The sequence below is a fragment of the Malus domestica genome, chromosome 12 (genome assembly GCF_042453785.1).
Source record: "Malus domestica chromosome 12, GDT2T_hap1".
Classification (NCBI taxonomy): domain Eukaryota; kingdom Viridiplantae; phylum Streptophyta; class Magnoliopsida; order Rosales; family Rosaceae; genus Malus; species Malus domestica.
In genome coordinates this window covers 27,336,257-27,358,643 of record NC_091672.1, presented here as the reverse complement: position 1 = coordinate 27,358,643, position 22,387 = coordinate 27,336,257, and the positions used below count along the sequence as shown (strand labels likewise).

Below are 22,387 nucleotides of genomic sequence, written 5' to 3'. Positions count from 1 at the left end.
AGAAGAAAGATTAAGCGAGATTAGCTTTTCAGCAATGATGGCGTACAAGGCACCAATCCTCCCCCAAAAGATCTTCGTTTTTGTTTCTTGTTTGATTAGTGATTATAGCACTTTTTTTTTTTTTTTTGCCTCATGCACTTCTTGTGAGAGGATCGCGTGAAACTTTGGAATGTAAATCTGAATTTCTTTAATATTTTCTGGAATGGATTTTCATTAATTGCTTTACTAACAATCGTCCCCTTTCTGATGATAAATATTTGAAAATAATTTTGAGGCTAATATTGTTCTGATGTTATCAAGGATATAGTTTAATTAGAATTCAGTCACAATTGTTAGACATTGCAGTTCATCTGTAGTACACTTGACTTCAAACTTGTATACATAACTTTTCGTTCATCAAGTTCCACCTGCACAAAGAATCAATATCCATCCAATAGGGCAAAGGTCGAAAGGCGCTCACCACATTCAACAAGTGATCCTCTGTTTTTCTTGAGAATAATTTATATGATATGAGTACACCGACACAGTAACGTTTTGTGCCAATAAAATAAAGATATGTAAGTTTCTGTTCCCATGCCCTTATTTCTTTGGCATGAGACACCATGTGACAATGTACTCGTGTCATGTAAGTTATTCTCGTTTTTCTTATATAAGCGGTTGTGAAGTTCAATTCGAAATCTCGAGTACGAAAATGGAGGGGATAAAGTGACTATTGAGTACAGTAGGGAAAGGGGAAATATTTTTCTTTTCTTTTTTTCAATAAAAAAATTATATAAAAATTCACCACAATCCACCAAAATCTACAAACTAAATTCGTTCAAATTCTTTAAAATCCATATGAATTTTGTAGGAGTCTTAAATCCTCTTAAATCCTATCAAATATATCACTTTTAAAATCCTTTAAAATCTTAGTTTGACTACACCCTTCTTAAACTTGTTTATTTAATTCGCTTTTGTTCTTTTCATTTTCAATGACTATCTCTAGGTCTAAAATATCGATATTATCCCGATATTTCCATCAAAATTTCCATGTTTTTGGACTACCGATATTTCCGATATCATCGATATTTTAGACCTTGATAGGAACTCTATATGGTAATAAGTCACTCATGTGTCTTACCATGCAATGTATAAAGTGTAAAATATTGTACTAATTCATTATATATAAATGATTATGGTGTGTTTAAACTTCTTTCATTAATTACTACATATTTTCTACACTCACAATGTTTGCCAGCTCGCTATATAATCAACTTAAATTAGTTAAATCCATCATGCAATGCATTTCCTTCCAATTTTTTGTGATAAACTAATAGATAATTGACTAAATAAACATCCTGCAAAGTTTCAATAAAAATTTCTAAGTTTTTCTTACAATTTCCTTGGTTTTTATTCACTTTTTATCGATATCGATAATATCCCGATATTTCCATCGAAATTTCCATGTTTTTGGACTACCGATATCATCAATATTTTATACCCAAAGTAGCATCAATAACTTTTTAATACAATCGATAATGTAATACGAATAACTTTTTAATACTACCGATAATGACAGGTATATAAGGCATCTTGTTCTAAGAATAACTTTGCCAATTACAAGCTAAAGGAAATCTCTCAAAAATGAGAATCTTTATAGACTTCAGTTTAACGTCCATTTTAGTATCAACATTATAAAATATTATATAAAAAATATAAGATGACAAAGAATTTATGAAGAATCTCACTTTGAGAAATTTTCCTCAACATTTATCTAGCTATAGAATTCTTCAATTAACATCAATAACCTACTATAGATAACGGTAAAAAATCATTTCTCATTGACTTTTGTACCAAAAAGAGCAACAAATGAAAGAATCTGGCCAAAAATAGAAACAGATACGGTATGTCGTCTATAAGGGCACTGCTGTGGTCCTACGACATCATTCCATAATAACCCCAAAGTTTTTCAATATTTTCGAAATAGCCCAAATTAAGATCTCGGCTGCCTGCCTGCCTCTCTCTCCTTCCTCCATCCTTCGCTCTGCAGCCGCAAGGTACGTGCTTTCATACCATTACGATTCCGATCATGCCTTTTCAAATCTGGGTTGTGTTTGGTTACCGAGAAAATGCTGAATAAACGAAGAAATTAACAAGCTTTGGGAAAATTACAATCCGCATTGTCTTTCTCTTTACTTGGATTGAAATGGAGAATTGGGCAACCCAATCGAGAAGTGTATTATTAAGTGCGAGTTGGATTTTATGTTCTCAATCCTTACAATCAGAAAATGTGAGTTAAAATTGCATAAATTGCTTTTGTTTTCTTGCTTTTTCTCGGGTGCCAAACAAACCATGAAGGTTATAGGGTTATTGAAATATGATTATTGTTTGTGTATAACTTATTACAAACTGCATTTTTAATCGGATAAACATTTCGTAGCTATTCGACAGTTTTGTTGTGTTAATTTTTTGTATTTTTGGTATTTTGTGTTGAATGCCAGGATATGAGAACAAATGGGCGCTTTTTTGAGGTTAGGTTGATGACACTGTCGTAAACCCTTTTCGCTGTTTGGGATAAGCTTTAGTTAGGGAAATTCAGAAGCAAATTTTGTAGCTTTTATGTATGAATAGTTCTTACTGTAGGAAAAGACGGTTTCTTGCTTGAGATTAAGGGTTTGATGGCTATAAAGAGGTGTCATTGATCTTAGGAATGGGTTAGCGGACGTAGCTGAAAATATTGTATAGGTTGTTCTGTGTTTGAATCAAAGATTTATTGCTTTGAGGTGTTAGAGGCTAAGAGGGCAAGTCCAAAGTTAGGTATGTAATGGATGAACTAGGTTCTCGAGAAAGTGATCTGGATTTTGACTTGGAAAGTGGTGACACTGAAAGCTCCGATGAAGAAGTACATGAAGAGTCAAGTTCAGATGGTAAGCGTCCCAGGAAAACAATGGCTAGGGCAAGAAGTGGATACTTGTATGTTGATGGATCAATAGCAGCTAGTGATGGACTAAGCACAAGCAAGAATGTTTCGAGTATTGGTGAGAATATGGATATGTTAGGTAGTAGCACGGGGAAAATGACAGAAGGAGGAGTGGAGAATAGAATGGGAGATAAACAGAAAAAGAAGATCCCTAAGAAGCATCCCAAGCCACCTCGGCCTCCTACAGGGCCAGCATTACATGCAGCTGATATAGAATTGGTCAACGAAATTTCAAAGCGTGCGAGGTTGCGGCGTGCAAGGAGAGAGAGAATGAATGCATTGAAGAGAATGAAAGCTGATAAAACCTCGTCTTCAAAGATCAACTTTTTGGCAATGGTTGTAACCGCTATCTTCTTCTTTGTGATAATCTTTCAAGGTAATTCTGTCTCTGCTTGTGGTTACTACGTGTTTTGATTTTTTATGTTACTCTTCTTGGGCTGACACATTTCCATGACAATAAGGTCTAAATTTTGTACTTAAGCTGAGTCAATTCTGTTTAGATTTTGGCCATGGAAATTTTTTTCTATATCGCCGGGACCATACTTTGATTTGTGTTCCGACCACTTAGTTGGAAAAGGCTTTGTTGTTGTTGTTGCATCGTTATTCATATATTTGCCACTATCGATAGGGTGGAAAAAAATCCCGAAAATCCCGAATCGAACCGAAAAAATCCCAATCCCAAACCAAAAATTTCCCAAACTGAAATTCCCGAAATTTTTGGGATGCTATCCTAAACCAATTCCGAAATTTTGGTACGGGATTTGGGATTGGCTTCTCAATATTTCAGGAATCCCATACCAAACCGAAAATATATAATATTAATTATTATATATATATATATATATTTATACATATATATTATTCTCTTATAATTGATGCTAGTAGTTTCTAATTCATGCTTTGCAACCTGGAATGCCCTACATCTTGCATATTTTTCATGTTCTATTTGATATTCATTTGGATTTTATTATTGCTGCTGCCATGACTGATGATTTCAGAAGGTTTGATTCTTTTGTCTCTCAAGATTGCAAAAATGGTTTAATTAATTTGAATTTTGACTATGATAAAAACAGCCAGGCATGCCGGTGTTCGATTAAATGGTAGTGTGAATGAAATGACATTCCTAGTTCATGAATGTGTTCTTGAATTATATATTTGAAGAGCAATTCATAATTTCATATTTCAATTTGGGATTCCCGATTTGTCCCGAAATCCCAAAAATATTTCGGATTCCCGAAAATTTGATTTGGGATTGGTCTTCAAATTCCCGTCCCGAAAAATTTCGGTTTGGGATTCGGGATACTAGTTTCGGTATGGTATCCCATACCGAACTTCGATATACTTCTGTAACTTTTTTATCCACATGAGCGGTAGGTCTCGGGTTCGAGACTTGGGAGCAGCCTCTTCATAAATGGGGGTAAGGCTAGCCGACATTCACCTCTCCCAGACCCTGCGTAAAGCGGGAGCCTTGTGCACTGGGTACGACCTTTTAGTCTTGACACTCTGTTGATATAATTCTGTAACTTTTCTCAGCGATAACACTATCACTTTTTCTTCAGTAACATTTTCTCCTTATTTGGATGGTTTCTGAGCTACAAATCCCAGTTTACTCATTTCATAACATCTCTCTTCAGGTTCAATATTTTTTTGTTCAATTACGGAAGTTCTTGAAATGTCTAGTACTTTAACCGCGAAGTAATTCTCATCGTTGGGATTCAATATACGACTTGAGAGTATTTTGTTCATGAATTTCAGTATGTCAAAAAACATATTACAAAATATTATACCAGAAGTAGCAATTGCATCACCAATAGGGAGATAAGATGATAACCAACTACTCGTTGTTGAATCCGGTTTCTTTTTGTTTGTAATACATGCCTACAATTTAATAAGCATGACACAGTTTCACGTATGTTTATCGTTGACTTCAGGAATCTTGGGTTCTCGTGCATGAACTACGTTTTCATAAATCCCACAGTACAGACAACCCCGTCTGCGAGTGCAACTCATAGGCTGGCTCTGTCTTTACAAGGTAAAAGTGCTTTTTCCTTTCCAACTTCTGATGTAGAATCTGAATTCCGTCTTCAGCTTATTTTCATACCGTTCGATTTATCTGGGAAGATCTTTCGTTTTGCTTGCAGGCCGCGTAGTGCAAAGACAAGAAGAGGCATATGAAATCATCGTAGCTACATTTCTTTTCCTTAGTCATGGTCTCTGAGGTGTAACTGGCACTGGTTGTCTACATTCAATTCTGTTTTTCACCTACTGCAGTAAATTGTGGTTGAGCAGATTCGGCTTTTATAAATTTTGTAAAACCTTGTGCACCGAAGTTGCATTCCACTGTACTAATTTTATTGTTGAAAGAAAATTCAAAGTTTTGTTGCCCCTTCATCTTGCTCAATTGCACGTCTGCATCCTGCTCGATCGAAGGTTTCATCCCTTGCACATACTTTCTCCGTCGATATAACCTCCCGTCCTGACACCTTCTGCAACCGAGGTGCCCGTCCCTAACATAATTTATTCAAAAATAAAAATAAAAGAGATTGACAAATAAAAACATTCTTGCACGTACCTTTAGTTTCATATAGCGGAAAGAGCAGAGGTTTGGTACTCCAAACCCGATCCAAACTCCCATGGAAGAATTCCTTGGGGCCACCGGTTTTACGGAAACCAAAAGTATGATGTCATCTCATGCAGTATCGGAATTGGATGGTGAGAGGCAGTGGCGGAGCCAGGAATTTAAGACAATGGGGTCAAAAGTTGAGCTTCCATTACGAGACAGGGCATGCCGAAAACGCAGGTCTGACGATCTGGAGGCTGCCAGGCCTTAAATTCACGGTGGTGGGAAGATTTAGCAAGGGTCGGAGAAGAGGCGCTGATGGAGTGATGGCTAACAAATGGAGTAGCAGCTCCTGTTGGACCTTAAACTGCTTCTAGTTCCAAGGATCGACGACAGCAAGTGGAGCTCCAATGGATGAGTTGCTGCTGCATCGAAGAAGAAAGAAGAAAAGAAGGGTTTAGTCCTAACGGCTAGTTTTCAGTTTAAATGCTTTGTATGTGTGTGTGAGAGTGACAAGTGTACACTCCAGATTAGATCGCTTAAAACCCCAATGAAGGGCTAGGATCAAATCTGGAGGAGAATTGGTGTAATATTTGTTTAAGTTCTCGTCCCCCAAACTCTTAAAAAATGTTTTGGGAGTTGGCAATGCACCAAACCTTACAAACATTCCTTATTAAATGAAGTGATGGCAGATGCAATTTGCACAGCCTTGTAGTCATCCAACATCTCTGCATTCTTTGTTCCATTTTTCTGTCAAGTTCTAAACCCCAAGAAACTAATCAAACAAACACAAACAAACTTTATTAGCTCCTTCTTCTTCTTGTTGTTTGGCCACAAGGTTATTGGGGTCAAGGAATCCCATTGCCCCCACCTTGGCTCCGCTACTGGTGAGAGGGGACAGTCTACTATGAATATGTGATGGGATACCTTCTATATCAAAACTAGATATCTTCTACCTATGGTTATTTTAAGCATAATGTGTCACATGTGAAGTTTGACGTCATACAATGGATAACAAGATTTTACATTTCATTGTTATATTATAATTGGACTGGGCGCTTAGTACTACGGTATTAGGTTCGATTTTCGACAAATGTGAATTTGAACCATATTATTGCTAGCTCATTATGAGGTTTTAGCTCACTCCCCTAATTCTTAATGTAGATAATATCGTTTGTTCGTAAAAAAAAATATAAAAACAAAAAAAAAAAGGAAAACTAATGAAAAGGACTTGAAAACTTTGAGTTTTAATGACAAGGACAAAATAAAGGATAAAGTGAATAATACCATGATTGACTTTTTAGTGTAAAAATGTGGTTTTTCGTTAAAGTGAACAGTACCAGTGCTTTTCGTTAAAGTTCCAAAAAAAAAAATGGACTGGTGATTCCGTACACGCGTCGTATACGAATATATACGAACTTGCATACGATTCCTGCCAAGCCCCAAACCCGCCTATTATATTCCCGCCTACTCACGCGTACTCCGAAATCCGATTCCCTTTTTGCTTCGCTGTGGCCCTCTGAGTAATTTCATCGAACAATCGGCCGGCGCAATAACACAGAAACCCAGAAGCGAAGCAAAACCCCACGAATCCGAAACGCAATGTCTCTGCGGCCGGGCACGAGGGCCGATGTGCGGAAGAAATCGTATAAGACGGGGGTCGACGCGGAGGAAGCGCGGCGGAGGAGGGAAGACAACTTGGTGGAGATCAGGAAGAATAAGCGGGAGGATAGTTTGCTCAAGAAAAGGAGGGAAGGATTGAGTCAGTCCCAGCAGCAGCTGCTTGATGGGTCCCAGTCCACCTTCGTTTTGGAGAAGAGGGTACTGCTTCGTGTTTTTGCTGATTTTTGTTTGAAAGTTCTTAGCTTTAATTTGTGTTTTGTTCTTTTTGATTAGTGATTAGGGGATTTGAATTATGCTTTATTTGGAATTGTTGTGAGATTAGTTAGTTTATCTGCGTATGCTTGGTTGCTAAGAAAGTGTAAGGAATTGAAATGGGAATTACCGTTTAATAAGAAGTTGATTGTAAGGGTTAATCGATCTTTGTATGCTTATTTCGGATTTCGTTGGATTTTTTTTTTCTGTTGTGCATGAGTACAGAGAAACTGTGGGAAAGTGAAAGGAAGTGCTGAATTATTGAGTATTGTCCTCTCAATGCTTTTAAAGAATAGCACAACTAGTTTGGAAAGCGCTGAATGATACATGATATCTGAAAGTCTTTTCGATCTGAGAAAAGCATGGCTCAAAACTCTACATAGTGTTTGGAATTCATTTGAATGAATGCGTTTGTTGAGAAGATAACTGGAAGCAGGAAGTTATCAGTTCATGCTCTCTATGTTGAAATAAACCTTTTACACTTACGGTTAAGGCATCGGATAATGTTCCTATTTCTTTAGAGTAAGTTATATAGTTTGTTTCATTTTTGTTTGAAGTCTGGGAAAAGGAGAATCTTGAATGAGATAAAGTTCATTCTTTACGTTTCCTCTTCTTGATATTTTATCTTATATTAAAAGGTTTGGTCTTTAATTGATGTTGGTGTTGTTTAACAGTTGGAAAGTATCCCGTCAATGGTGCAAGGAGTATGGTCTAACGATCCTGCACTGCAATTGGAGGCTACTACTCAATTTAGGAAGTTATTATCAATTGGTATGAGCGCAGATCAAATGCTTCAAGTTCATTTTCTTTCCAATATATGTAAAAGATCTGTTTGAGGTTTGTTTTTCATTTTTGTGTAGAGCGCAGCCCTCCTATTGATGAGTTTATAAAAGCTGGTGCTGTCCCTCGGTTTGTTGAGTTTCTTGGAAGACATGATTTGCCCCAACTGCAAGTATGGAAACTTTATTTCTTGTTTAAGTGAAATTATCCTTAAAAGGTGTAATCAAACACTGACGTTGACTTACATCTTTATATGCAGTTTGAAGCCGCATGGGCTTTGACCAATGTTGCATCAGGAACATCAGAGCATACACGAGTCGTTATTGAGCATGGTGCGGTCCCCATGTTTGTGCAGCTTCTTAGCTCTGGCAGTGATGATGTCAGGGAGCAGGTTCCTTCTCCTTACCTTTCACAAGTTTCATTGACCTGAGATTGAGAGCATTGCTAATTAGGCTTTGCACTTTCTGAAATTTTTTTAGTCTTGAATATCATTAATTTTCCAATTTCACTATATAAGTTAATAGCAAGGTTCAGAAATTTCATTGACTTGAGTGTGCTGTGGAAAATGTCTCTGGACTTTCAAAATAATTCTGAGGCTTGCATATCTTGAAATATTTCCAATATCTATAAGTTTTATGAATTATCCTGCTCATTATTTTGGTATATGTTTTGTTAGGTTCTAAGTTTTAATGATTCTATTTTCATAGTCTCCCTTCCTTTGTCAGATATTTCTACTTATTCGACTTTACTAGGTGACGATCCTTGATTTCTTGTTTCCTGAACAGGCAGTGTGGGCTCTAGGCAATGTTGCTGGTGACTCACCAAATTGCAGGGATCTTGTTCTTGGACAAGGTGCACTGATGCCATTGCTAGCTCAATTAAATGAAAATTCAAAGTTATCCATGATGAGGAATGCTACTTGGACTCTATCTAACTTTTGTCGTGGAAAACCACCAACCCCATTTGATCAGGTTTGGGCTCATTTAAGACTTCTATTTTGTTAAAACTTTATAGATGCAGCAGTCGTATGTGTTAAATGTCATCTGGTATCCCTTTGTAGAATAATTTGGGTCGATGCCTTGTCATAACTGTAATAAGTACCCTTTCTGCTTGGTTATCGGCATGTTCTCTTACAGGTGAAGCCTGCCTTGCCATTTCTAAAACATCTCATTTACTTGAATGATGAAGAAGTCTTGACAGATGCTTGCTGGGCCCTATCCTATCTCTCTGATGGTTCAAATGACAAAATTCAAGCTGTGATTGACGCAGGTGTATGCCCGCGGCTTGTGGAGCTTTTGCTGTAAGTCTCTAAACCCTCTACAAACTATTCACATATGGCATTGGTCTTCAATGGATTGATATACTTCAGAATAGTTCTTTGGCATATTCACCTTGGGTGTGTTTTTGTAACTACAATTTGTTTATGGCAGTCATCCATCACCTACGGTTCTTATACCTGCTCTTCGGACAGTGGGTAACATTGTTACTGGTGATGATGCCCAGACTCAGGTATTAACACTAATAGCTATATACCCTTTAGAGCCTAATATCCTCTGAAATCTGCTCTTCTTGCTGGATGGGAGTCTTATTTAAATTTTTATTTTTCATATAATGCCTCAATTTTTCTTCGCTTATATATGGCAACAAACTGACCCCCTTTATGTTTTCCAGTATGCTATTGACAACCAAGTTCTCAGTTGCCTCAATCAACTTCTCAAGCAAAATCACAAAAAGAGCATCAAGAAAGAAGCTTGTTGGACAATTTCAAATATCACAGCTGGAAATAAAGGTCAAATACAGGTATAAAGTTCTGCTAAATTACATTTCAGAGATGTGTAATTGAAGTTAGGGATATGGATTTGATTACTTAGTTTAAATTGTATGCATCTAGTATTAAAAGAAAAGCATAAAAATAAATATTTGATACTCTTTCTTCATGAACTGAAAAGAGAATATGAAAAATATATATTTATTATTTCTTGAGCATTTGAAGTTCACCATGTTCCAGACACTGTTTTAACATGTGGATTGCATTCATATAAAAGCTAATACTTATACTATATAGTCCGGGAAGTCATTCAAATCTTTTCTTTTAAAAAGCACCAATCCAAAGTTCCAAACGCAACATAAGTAATGCTTATCTCATGCATTTGATCCATGCATGGCACCCACTAAATCCTCTATACTACAGTGTTTGTGTTTTGGGTGGATGTCTGGTCTGGTGTTGCATAATCTTCTTTACAAGTAAGATGATTGTGTGGCATAACTTTTATATAGTGGTAGATAGGCTGGGGAATTGTTAGGTACGGTCCCCGCACTCTATACAGTATACATAACATAGCTAGTTGTCACAGGGAAAGAGATATATTTTTAATTAGTTATTTAGTAACACTTTTATTTTGCTTTTGACGTATTTTGTTTCCTGCAAGTTATATCATTACGTTGCAAAGAAAATGCTTATACTTCTTTATTAGTTTTGTGTGGCCTTTGCAAATGTATACATGTGCTTAATACCTTTTGATGCAAGGAAGTTTACTTGATCCTGTAGCTTGGCTTCTTTCAGGATTAATTTGATCCGTATGATTTTTCTCGATGCATCCCTTGCATTTTACTGTATATTGGTTACTATTTAACAGGCTGTGATAGACGCTGGTATCATCTTCCCACTTGTGCAACTTCTCCAACATGCAGAGTTTGACATAAAAAAGGAGGCTGCGTGGGCCATCTCAAATGCCACTTCTGGAGGATCTCATGAACAAATTCAGTAAGCTCTACCCTTACCACTGGAATATGTCTATTAGATTCATTATGCGATTGTGCTCCCGTTATATTTTTAATTTTTCCAATATTTTACAATCATGATTAATGTTTCTTGCAGATTCTTGGTGACCCAAGGTTGTATTAAGCCGCTATGCGATCTTCTAATTTGCCCAGATCCAAGGATTGTAACAGTGTGCCTTGAAGGCCTTGAGAACATTCTCAAGGTGGGTGAGGCTGACAAAAATATGGGAATGAATGGTGGGATCAATCTTTATGCACAAATCATCGATGAATGCGAGGGGTCGGATAAGATTGAGAATCTGCAGACACATGATAACCATGAAATTTACGAGAAGGCTGTCAAGCTCTTGGAGAGATATTGGACCGAGGAAGACGAGGAAGTCCAGGAGAATGGGAATGGAAATGGAAATCAACAAGGTTATACTTTCGGAGCAAACCAGCCCAACCCTCCTCCAGGTGGCTTCAATTTTGGATGAACAAATGTGGTTTAGGTTTCTAGCAGTGCAGGTTTTTCACCTCCATTTGATGAATTGCCAAACCTCATTCTGCTTTTCTCTCACTGGCAAGAACCAGGGTTGTTGGTTATGAACATAGGCTCGTCTATCGAATTTGATGGAAGTGCTACGGCTGCAAGCGGCTGTCCATTTTATTTTGCGGTTCCATACTTCCTAGTAAGGAAAATTGTCGCTCTTGTTTGTGTTTACGCGGAATTAGAACTAAAATGATGGCTTCTGCCTTGTGTGTTTGTTTCTGTGTTGTTCATTACTTGTTAGAATCCTGAATTTGTTGATCTTTGTTTCGTGTTTATTTTTTCTACCGTTTTTAAGAGTTAAATGTAACGTTTTTGGGGAAGTCTAGAAAGCATTTGGGAAGTTTTCAATAGACCATCACTAATGGGAACTGATTTTGTAAAAATCCGCTTCTCCCCATGTGCGCTCACCTTTGTTATTTTTAGCTTTTGGATCGAATGAAAAAACGGAGAATCAGAGGACAAAATTAAAAAAAAAAAAACACGGGTATGAAGAATGGCAAACAAGGTCGGGTTTAATTAGTCGTGTTGCAAGTAGAATCCAACCCTAATACACCATTGAATATAGAATATACGCCTCCCTTGTTACTAGCAGCAAGTGCAGTGCCATTGCCTACCTTCAGCGTAGGTACGTCCTAGCTGTTTTCCTTCTTTGTGTTCATCAGTGACGATGTTGAACTTTCCGGTTTTTGTAAATATTACTTACTTTTGCAATCAAAGGATTGAACAGAATCCAGCAATGCAGTAAAAAATCTGCTAATAGCTGCTGAAGTAAAAAATACAGCACCCTTTGGACCTAATATAGGCTGATGCCATTTCAAACCTGACTCCTCCATTACAAAACAGATGCAATTCGTACATGCATTTGGATCAAAGGCAAATAAAAAAAACAACAAAATCAAATGACTTTCAATTTGAGAACCATGGTTCATGTAATTTCAATCCATTCATTCTTTGTAACACAACAATCCAACGGCCTAATCTCAAATCCTACAATCTACCGCGAATCCTACTTATGTATCCTAATTGCAAATCCTACTTGGGATTAAAGTCTCACATCAACCTATAATAATCAATACACAGAAAGTACAACCAAATTGTCTACCGTGCCTGTCCATATCTTGAACATGTAGACTTTGTGTGCCACCTTGACCCGCTTTCTCCGTTTCATTTTTGGCACTGCGATATATTAAAAGCATAGACCTTCACAATCATTTGAGCTATAAAAATGTGATGGTTTTTTAACCCTTTGTAACCTTTTGGATTCAAAAACTCATATAAATTCTTTTTCGTCTTTGAACGTCACAAGTCATATATAATAGTCTCCCTCCAACGCATGACCCCATATTTCTACATGATCGTCTAAGATCCTGCATATTGGGGTAAAAGTTAATTAAAAAAACAATCTTTTTTTAACTTACATAACAAGTATAGTATGTACATTCTATCTAATCACTTTTGAGAATAATGTCCACAATATTATATCCATTAAGCTCTCTGGGGTAAACTAAATATGCAGCTTTGTCCTCGCCTCTTCAGAATATCCCTATGACATCAAATTCTTTACTAATATCTTTAAAAGCCTTGATATCATACAGATATGCTGAGGAGGCGTGAGGACAAAGCTGCATATTTAGTTTAGCTCAGAGATCTTGATTCGGGTATAATAATGCGGACATTATTCACAAGTATATAGAATGTACATACTATACTTGTTATGTAAGTGAAAAAAAAAATTGTCTTTTTAATTAACTATTTACCCCAATATGCAGGATGTCAAAGGATCATGTAGAAATATGGATCATGCATTGGCATTTTATCAGGGACCCTATTATATCCGACTTGTGACGTTTAAAGACAAAAAAGAATTTATACGAGTTTTTGAATCCAAAAGGTTACAGATGGTTCAAAAACCACCACCTTTTTATGCCACAAATGATTGTGAAGGTCTATGCTTTTACTATATCGCAGTGCCGAAAATGAAAGGGAGAAAGCGGGTCAAAGTGGCACACAAAGTCTACCTATTCAAGATATGGACAAGCACTATAGACAATTTGGTTGAACTTTCTGAGTATTGATTTTTATATGTTGATATGAGACTTTAATCTCATATAGGATTTGCAATTAAGATAAATAAAAGTAGGATTCGCAGTAGATTGTAGGATTTGAGATTAGGGTAAATAAAAATAGGATTCGCGGAAGATTATACAATTTTCCTCAAACTCAAAACCCTAACCCATGAAATTACTAGTAATCTTCCTCACAAGATCACAAAATCTAAAATCTAAAAGCATGTATGCTAGACGAGTCCGGATCTCACCTTGGAGTTTTTGCGGTTGGGCTGGATTCATCCTATGACTGGATCCTGATTCGGATCCGGGGAAGCTCTTGGCCTTGAATCCTGATCCGAGGAGGCTCTTCTTGGCCTTGAATCCTGATCCGAGAAGGCTCTTGGCCTCGGATCTGGCTTTGGATCGGCGTTTCATGGGTATGGCAGTGGGTGACAGAGAGAGAGAGGGTTTCATGGCTTTGCTGCGGAGAGAGACGAGTTTTTTCTTTGTTGGGGCTTGGGGATTGTAAAGGGTTAAGAAGGTTCGGCCATATAGGGATAATTGAAAACCAAAGAAAATTGCTAGCCGTTGATCTAGTATGTACGAAGATGGCGACAGTGTTGGTTCCTACTGTTGGGTTTCATGATGGTGAAGGCTTCACCGTGAAGTAGAGGAGAGAGACAACCTGGGAGAGAGGGCTGGTTGTTGACGATGGTGGGGATTTGGGGGAGGAAGGCTCAGGGGAAGCACGACGCCGACTCCAGGGAAGCAACGACTGCAGAGAAAAATGAAGAAGAAAGAGGATTCGGTCCGGAGAGGATCCTCTCCCTTCTTTGGATACAAGGTTAAGAAAGAAAAAGTAAAACAAAAATTAACAAATGCCTCTCTAAGAGGGTGTATTCAATTAGGATTCTGAGAGAGTTTCAGGGAATTAATAATTCCAGGGGTATTCAATTAGGATTTTAAGTGATTCTCTGAAATTCTAGGTGTATTCAATTAGAATTTCAAAATAGTTTATTAAAATCCTTAGAGGAAATTGGAGAGATTTCGTAGTGTATAACATTCCAGGTGTATTCAATTAGAAATTGATTTTAAAGAATTTGAGAAAGTTAAAGAATTAGAGGGAATTGGAGAGATTTCGTAGTGTATTTTAAGTATCCACAAATCTCACCTCTTCCCATGAGATTTCGAGAGAATTGAATCAAAATTTTATATGGAATCTCTACAAATCAATTAAACTCCATAAAAATCCATGGATTTATAAATCCATTAAAATCTCTCACATTCTCAATTGAATACACCCCCTAATATTCAGTCACATGACTTTTCAGTATGATTTGCCTACTCAAGCAGGAGAAATTTTTTATTGTGATGGAAATAAATGTTTTTATATAAATAGTGAGAAATTTTATTTGTTTAAATTATTAATTTTTTAACATATATATTTTATAAGTTATATAATAATACATGAGGTATTAATTCGTTTGTCGGTTACATCGAAAAATCTCTACTTTCATATTGGACGCACTGACATTCCACAATAAAATATGCTGAAAGAGTGAAAAACTAATTGATAATGGACACGTTTTCATTTGTTATGTTCGTTCAAGTTTTTAATTTTTTAGTTGTTTTTTGACGTGTCCTTTTGTGTTTGGAGACTTGTTTTATCACGTGTACATCTCTCACCGCACGATCTAACACCAGCTAATTAAGATAAGGGTATGCTATCCACACATCCTATTTTACTTTTTACACACCTCTCGTTAATTAATATCCATTGATTTTCTACAATTCATGTGTTATTATATAAATGATGGGACATGTATGTTAAAAAGTTAATAATTTAAAAAATAAATTTTCTTATCACTTACATAAAAACAGTAATATACCACTTATATTTTCGTTATAAAAAAATTTCTCGGAAAAACATGACTAGAAGACTGTGTTATCCAATAGACGCTTTTACCAATGACGTTTGAAGCAAAGAAAAAAGGGTTTCAACGCGATCCCACACTTTATTTATGACCTGCAGTTACAATCAAATAATCGCCAGTCAGATTTTTGAAAAGTTATCAGCAGCATACACCGAGACCCGTTACTGCTAGCTCTCTTAGTTCATCAGATGCACTTATCAAACCCTAAAGGTGCAGTACAGGTAATAGTTTAAAATTTAAGGAAAACTAATGAAAAAACTTTGAAAACTTTGAGTTTTAACGATAATAACAAAATAAAGGGTAAAGTGAATAGTATCAGGATTGACTTTTTAGTGTAAAAATATGATTTTTCGTTAAAATGAACAGTACCGGAAAATTTTCGTTAAAATTTCCTAAAATCTAACGTCGGAAAATATATGAGGACACAGTAATGAATCATATCAACATCTGGAATTATATCCTACCATAAAATTCAAAACTAATTTTCTTACCCTAGAGGAACACATGCAACGAAAACTTCACATGACTTAAGTATTTGGACTGATCAACCTCAATTTCCACAGATATTCACAAGGAAACATTTCCAGCAATAACCAGAAAAAATCAAAGTTCTGTTAGTTTTTTTCAACACACTGCGTTAGCAGTAATTAGGACGTTGCAATAACCAGAAAAAACTGACGAGTCTTAACCGAAATCAAAGCTGATTACGACCCCTATGGTGGTGGGTTTATTTGATGTTAGCTCGAGCTGAAGTTCTTCAAACTGCAGTTGGTAACAACATTAATAGGGCGCAGTTACGGAACGGTAACATTTTACTATTATAGGGAATTGCGAGCTGTTCGATTTCTGAGCTGGAGGTGGTGATCAATGGTCCAGATTCAAATTTTATTTGTTGGGCAATCTTTAGATTTTGATCTAATAGTTCATAACTTCATGTGTTTTTTCAAATCCAAAGGCCAAAAAAAAAAAAAAAAAAAAATCCAACGATTGAAATTTGGTTGGTTGTGTGTATTAAAGTTTGGTTGGTGGTGTATTAAAGTTTGGTTGGATGTTTGTATATTGAAGTTTGGTTGGTGCGTGTATTAAAGTTTAGCTGGTCGGTTTGTATATTGAAGTTTGGTTGGTGTGTGTATTGAAGTTTGGTTGGTTAGTTTGTCCATTGAAATTTGGTTGGTGTATATTTTAAAGTTTGCTGTGTATTTTGAAGTTTGGTTTGTGTGTATTTTGAAGTTTGGTTAGTGTGTAAATGTGCGGTCTAGTTTAAGTTGTTTAACTAAAGTTCAAGAATCATTTGCTCTAACTGGCTCCGTCTAGTATAAGTGTGTGGTTTCACGAGCATTATTTCACAAACCAACCTCTTCCTCACTCCCTTTTTTCTTCTTATTCTCTTCCCCAAAAACCCTAACCACTGCACACACCCACAGATCCTGGCTAAAACCATGACCATCGCAACAGATCCTAGCTAAACCAATGACCAACTGAACCGTTTTTCTTCCTTTTCATTCCTTACAGTGTTTACCCCAGCTCAACGACATTGTGCGCCTGTTCTCGCTTAGTACGTGTTTGCAACGATCATCAAATACGAGACAAACATCCTGCATCCTATCCTCCATTTGGATCTCCAGCCTTATTTTCTGATGGCTTGCTGGGTTGATCTTCACCCTACACCAAGTAAGGGTACAGGTTTTTCGAGAGGTTATTCCATTAGTTCTTGGTAACTCGGATGAGTCGACTCGTACTTTAATATCTTTTTTTAATTGTACGAACTGAACACTAAACATCAAGTTTATGCATGATACGTGTCTGAGTTGTACGACTAAAAAAAAAAAAGACTAAAGCTCAAGTCGACTCATCCGAATTACCAATAACTGACAGAATTTAATCTTCGAAAATCCACAACCATTTCTTTGTGGAGGGGTGCAGACTGACCTAGCTATGGATAGGAGATACTCTGTCGTCAAAGTCTTCATAGAAAAACAGGGCCGGAGGTGGAGGACAGAATGCAGGAGGTTTGTCTCGGTTAATCGCTCATTAAGAGTAGACATTTTTGTAATTTTCAGTTTAAAATATTTAAATGCCATAAATAGAAAAATGAATAGATATTTTTAAATAGTAATAATATTAATCCATCACTGTTCTGTTTCTATTTTCTCAGGTTTTGCTCGTTGAGCCTTCTGTTCAGGAATAAGTATTTCCTTAGCTTTACAACTTTTACTTGCTCATATCATTTTTTTTCCCTTCTAGTCACGGGACACCTATAAATGTATACAGAGGAACTCAGGGATTTTATGAATATAAAATATTTCAAATTTAGGGGCAATTGTGAAAAGCTCAACAACGACAAAGCCTTATCTGTTGGATAATGGCCAAATTAGTGGCCAAGTGGAAAACAAGCCAAATCACCTTTCGGTTATTAAACAAAACAAAAGAATGAAGGACATAATGATGTGGGAACATCATTAGGAGGTTTTCCTTTATGATGTGGCCACATGAGTGGCAATTATGATGTTTGTTCTTTTTGTTTATATTAAGGCATTTGGTTATGCCTTTGGTTTTGGGGGGAGCGGCATCAGATGAGAGCCATACCAGGGAGAGTGTTCGGCTCTCCCATTTGAAACAATGATGCTCCTTCCCATTTGTTTGTAATCCCCTTTTATTAGTAATTCCTCAATCAAAGATGTTGCTGCTACATGTTGTGTAGCTTTTGGGAGAGATGGTATTTGCTATTATAGCTTATTGGTTTCATATTTGACGCTTCCGCACAACATTATCCAGTTGGTGGGTCGGCTGTATGAAACCTGGAAAGCTACTGAGTTCGGTTTTGCGTCAAGTCTTTTGTTAAGTTCAAGTACTCCACGTCTTTTCTTAGTCTTTTATCAAGTCTTCCTAGGTCTTACCTGTTTTGCCCTAAACTTTTGTCTCATAATCGCATCTTATAACCAGAGCATCGGTAGGTCTTCGAATCACATGTTCAAATCACCTTAACCGATTTTCTTTAATTTATCTTTTCTTGTGAAAAATCCAAATCGGAAAAGCGAAGAGAGTGAGGGAATTTACTTATGATTGTTTTGCCATATGTGATAAACATAGTTTTAGATTCGAGAACATATTACAATGGTGTCATTGCAGTTGAATCTGTTGACCTTCTAAATATTAGTAACCGACCAACAATGATGGCATCCAGCACTAATCAATCTGAATGGCAAGCAGCAGCTTCCTTATTATCCACTTTGATGTCCATTGCACGTGAACAAACCTATGTGGAGTTTGAAAAGGTCATTGCTTTTATATATATATCTCAACTTTGATGGGTGTGTTTACTTGAGCTCATTCTCTATGGCAGCACCTGAAAAATCTTCCATATCGTTTTTCACATGATACACTTTCAGAAAATGATATCCGGAAAAGTTGTTCACGCATTTGTCTTGATATATTCAGCAGTATTATATAATTCTTGTTGTGCATTGGGTTCAGAATTTGTTTATTTAATAAGAAACAGAATCCATTTTGACAAGTTAGATGGTTTCATGTGTTTTGTATTGTATTATTCACCGATATCGTATTTTCATCCTTTGGTTTTTTTGAGTCAGATACCTAAACTCAGATATTGTTAGAACTTACCAAGGGTTATCTGTTAAGCCACAAAATCACTCCTCTAACTCATTCCTAGTATTATGTTTTAGTTATTGATGCTAAACTAACCAGATCAGTGAATCTGAATTAAACAACACTAGCGAAACCTTGATATGCATTTTTGATATCTTTCTTTGTTGTTGATGTTTGCTCCCTAATATGTTGGACAATTATGAATATTTTGGATCTTGCTATAAAATGTCAGTAACTTTTGCTGACCTTGCCTGAAAACTGTATGTGCTCTATTTAAGATCTCTTTTTAGTTTTTTTGGTTTCTTGTTGTCCATCTTCTTTAAATTCGTAATCTTACCAACTTTTATAAGCATTTACTGTATAGGAACATTTCGCAAAAGGCACAACTTGCATTATGATTGTTTTGCGAGACGCCATAATAATGGGGACAGATTCAAGGATAACAGGTTACCATGGTGGCATCCGTGGGACAGCCATTAAACTTCATGAGATTAGTGCTCAACGTCAAGATGTAATGACATGACTCATTAGGCTTATATCGTGGATAGGGTATCACATGATGTGGAACTTAGCGGTCGAATGACGTTTGACCAAATTATTGAGAATGCCAAGTATTATATTACACATAACGACTCTCATCAATGATTTTCGTTACATATTGGCTCTATAGAGGCTGGGGTATGCAATTTTAAACTTTCAATTTTCCTTAATTTTCTCTTTAGTTTTATTCATATATTTTTTTCTGTAGCAATTATATATACACACAACACATATTTTACGCAGAGACCCAAGGCATACTATTTGGAGCATTATGTTTTCATAGATCATGTTTTTGGTGTAAAGACCCTTGTCCAAGTGATCCATTTTCTATGAAAGAAACTGGAGGGAATGTGCATACGGATGGGGAGCGGTCATGGATTCGGAATCAAACATCTCGGTGATCTATATAGTAAAGTCATACATGTTGATAGAAAGACTTTGAACGTCACAAGTCGGATATAATAGTCTCCCTGCAAGTATGTCAATGCATGACCTCATTTTCTTTTATATTGGGCCCGTTAACTGATGGTTCAAAGTCTCTCTATCAACATGTATGGCTTTACCATATAGATCACCAACACGTCTGATTCCAAATCCATAGCCGCTAACATTCCATCCAGTTTCTTTCATAGAAAATAGGCCACCTTGGACAATTACAGAGAGGGTGTTTACACCCAACAACATGATACATGAAAACATAATGCTCCAAATAGTATGTCTTGGGTCTCTGCGTAATATATATATATATATATATATATAATTGCTACAGAAAAAAATATGAATAAAACTAAAGAGAAAACAGAGGAAAATTTAAAGTTTAAAATTGCATACCCCAGCCTTTATAGAGGCAATCTGTAACGAAAATCCTTGGTGAGAGTAATTGTCATTCTCAATAATTTGGTCAAATGTCATTCGACAACTAAGTTCCACATCATGTGATACCCTATCCACAATATAAGCCGAATCAATTATGTCATTACATCTTGATATCGTTGTTTGTGGTTGAGCACTGATCTCATAAAGTTTAACTGTCCCAAGGATAGTAACCTGTTATCCTTGAATCCGTCCTCATTATTATGGGATCTCACAAAACAATCATAAGGCAAGTTATGCCTTTTGCAAAATGTTTTTATACAGGAAATGTTTATAAAAGTTGATGAGATTACGAATTTAAAGAAGATGGATAATAAGAAAACAAAAAAACTAAAAAGACATCCTAAAACAAAATCCAAAAGCATGCATACCAAAGACAAATCCAGATCTCACCTCGAAGCTTCCACTGTTAGGCTGGTTTCTTCCTATTCCCGGATCCGCGGGGGCTCTTGGCCTCGGATCTGGTTCTGGCTTTGGATCGGCGTTTCATGGGAAAGAGAGAGAGAGTGAGTGTTTCATAGGTTTGCTGGGAGAGCGGGGTACAGAGACGAGTAGGGTTCGGGCAATTCTTCCTTATGTACTAACTTTTTCATGTTATTTGACCATGCTGCCCTTCGTATAATTACACCCTTATATACCCATTTTTCTTGTCCGAAAATAAACTGTTATACACTGTCCTTTGACCATGCTGCCCTTCATATAAATACATAGTGGGTCCCAAAAACATGTTAGTCTATGGCTTAGTTAGGCATCACACAAAACGCTTTACAAATTTTTTTTTCAACTCACTTCAAGTCAAGTCAATTCAACTTAGTGGAAGCATGATTCTATAACACATGGTAAGAAAGACTGGAATGCCTATAACCTATGAAGCACAGTTTGGCAAGCCAAGTTTGGGTCTATTAAGTAAGAAAACCCTAATTAAAATATCTTAGAAATTAAACAACATAATCATAAAGGTATTAACTTCTCCAACATGCAGAGTTTGACATGAAAAAGGAGGGTGCATGGGCCGTCTGAAATGCCACTTCTAGAGGATCTCATGAATAAATTCAGTATGCTCCACCCTTACCACTGGATTGTGTCTATTAGATTGATTATGTGATTGTCGCTCTTGTTGTGTTTACGCGGAGTTAGAACTAAAATGATGGCTACTGCTTTATGTGTTTGTTTCTAGTTTATTTTTTCCAATATTTTTAAGGGTTAAATGGAACATTTGAGGGGAAGTCTAGAAAGCATTGGGAAGGTTTCAACTTTGAATAGAATTTTCTTGGAGGCATAACAAGTGTCAAGCCATGTAAGCACTTTGATGGATTTTCTCAGGCGGCAATGGCAACTGCTGTAATTCATGCCCAACAAAGGAGACTGTTAAAAGCCGGTAAAATGGAGTTCAGATTTGTGATTCTGTGCTCCGGTTTGGGCTCACGAAACTAACCAAGTCTTTGGAGGAGGAGTTCTCCTCACATATTTTGCAGTGGAGCTTGGCAAGGACAGGTAGATTGCAAACCAAGCAAGTAGAGCTTGCTTCTTTATTGGACACAGGTCATATCATCGACGCTCGTCCTCCTTACACTGACCGGATTAAGGACTTTCTTGGCAGCTTTCTCTAAATGGAAGACAACCGACCTTTAGAGTCCAGAGCTCAATTTCTACAGATATATATAAGGATCTTGACAACCAAGAATCTCTCGGCTTCGCAGTGGTTAAGCTTAAAGGAGATGTTAATGGCAGTACTAGTACTATTGATAGGTAGGAAGCTACTGAATCTTATTCGATCATGAAGAAAGATGAGGGGAAAAAAGATACAAAAATGATTAGTCTTGAGTGCGAGCCAGAAAGTTATCGAATCATCCACGACCAAGAAGCAGTCGGAGTATGGAGCCACAAGGCAACATGTCA

The 22,387-nt window shown here is 36.7% G+C and overlaps 2 protein-coding genes and 2 long non-coding RNA genes across 9 annotated transcripts; 3 read left to right on the top strand and 1 right to left on the bottom strand.

Moving 5' to 3' along the window:
• Positions 1-1,920: 1,920 nt before the first annotated feature.
• LOC103450841 (uncharacterized) lies at positions 1,921-5,350 on the top strand. Of its 5 annotated transcripts, none has more exons than XR_001791734.3 (4): positions 1,921-2,036; positions 2,481-3,335; positions 4,891-4,991; positions 5,101-5,350. XR_001791734.3 is itself a non-coding variant. In XM_017336442.3 (3 exons), the coding sequence occupies exons 2-3, from the start codon at positions 2,804-2,806 to the stop codon at positions 4,911-4,913; spliced, it is 555 nt and encodes a 184-aa protein (XP_017191931.2). In that variant the 5' UTR covers positions 1,921-2,036; positions 2,481-2,803; the 3' UTR covers positions 4,914-5,350. The 5 variants fall into 5 exon arrangements, 2 of the variants coding, with proteins under 2 accessions (XP_017191931.2, XP_070665592.1); XR_001791736.3 differs by having other exon boundaries at positions 1,925-2,036; positions 2,516-3,335; XR_001791737.3 differs by having other exon boundaries at positions 1,961-2,269; positions 2,516-3,335.
• Positions 5,351-6,855: 1,505 nt separating this feature from the next.
• LOC103450843 (importin subunit alpha-4) lies at positions 6,856-11,745 on the top strand. Its single transcript, XM_008390245.4, has 10 exons — positions 6,856-7,340; positions 8,069-8,165; positions 8,255-8,346; positions 8,434-8,565; positions 8,960-9,145; positions 9,311-9,474; positions 9,605-9,683; positions 9,846-9,974; positions 10,811-10,938; positions 11,053-11,745. Exons 1-10 carry the CDS (start codon positions 7,122-7,124, stop codon positions 11,429-11,431), a joined length of 1,605 nt encoding a protein of 534 aa, XP_008388467.2. The 5' UTR covers positions 6,856-7,121; the 3' UTR covers positions 11,432-11,745.
• A 5,089-nt stretch (positions 11,746-16,834) lies between these two features.
• Positions 16,835-17,782, top strand: LOC139189986 (uncharacterized). 2 transcript variants are annotated; one of them, XR_011573892.1, is made up of 2 exons: positions 16,835-17,024; positions 17,625-17,782. It is a non-coding gene; the product is annotated as an uncharacterized lncRNA (long non-coding RNA). The 2 variants fall into 2 exon arrangements; XR_011573891.1 differs by lacking the exon at positions 16,835-17,024 and adding an exon at positions 17,291-17,478.
• Positions 17,783-18,513: 731 nt separating this feature from the next.
• LOC103450844 (uncharacterized) lies at positions 18,514-21,037 on the bottom strand. Its single transcript, XR_531611.4, has 2 exons — positions 20,882-21,037; positions 18,514-18,815 (listed from the first exon to the last, which is right to left on the bottom strand). It is a non-coding gene; the product is annotated as an uncharacterized lncRNA (long non-coding RNA).
• Positions 21,038-22,387: the final 1,350 nt, after the last annotated feature.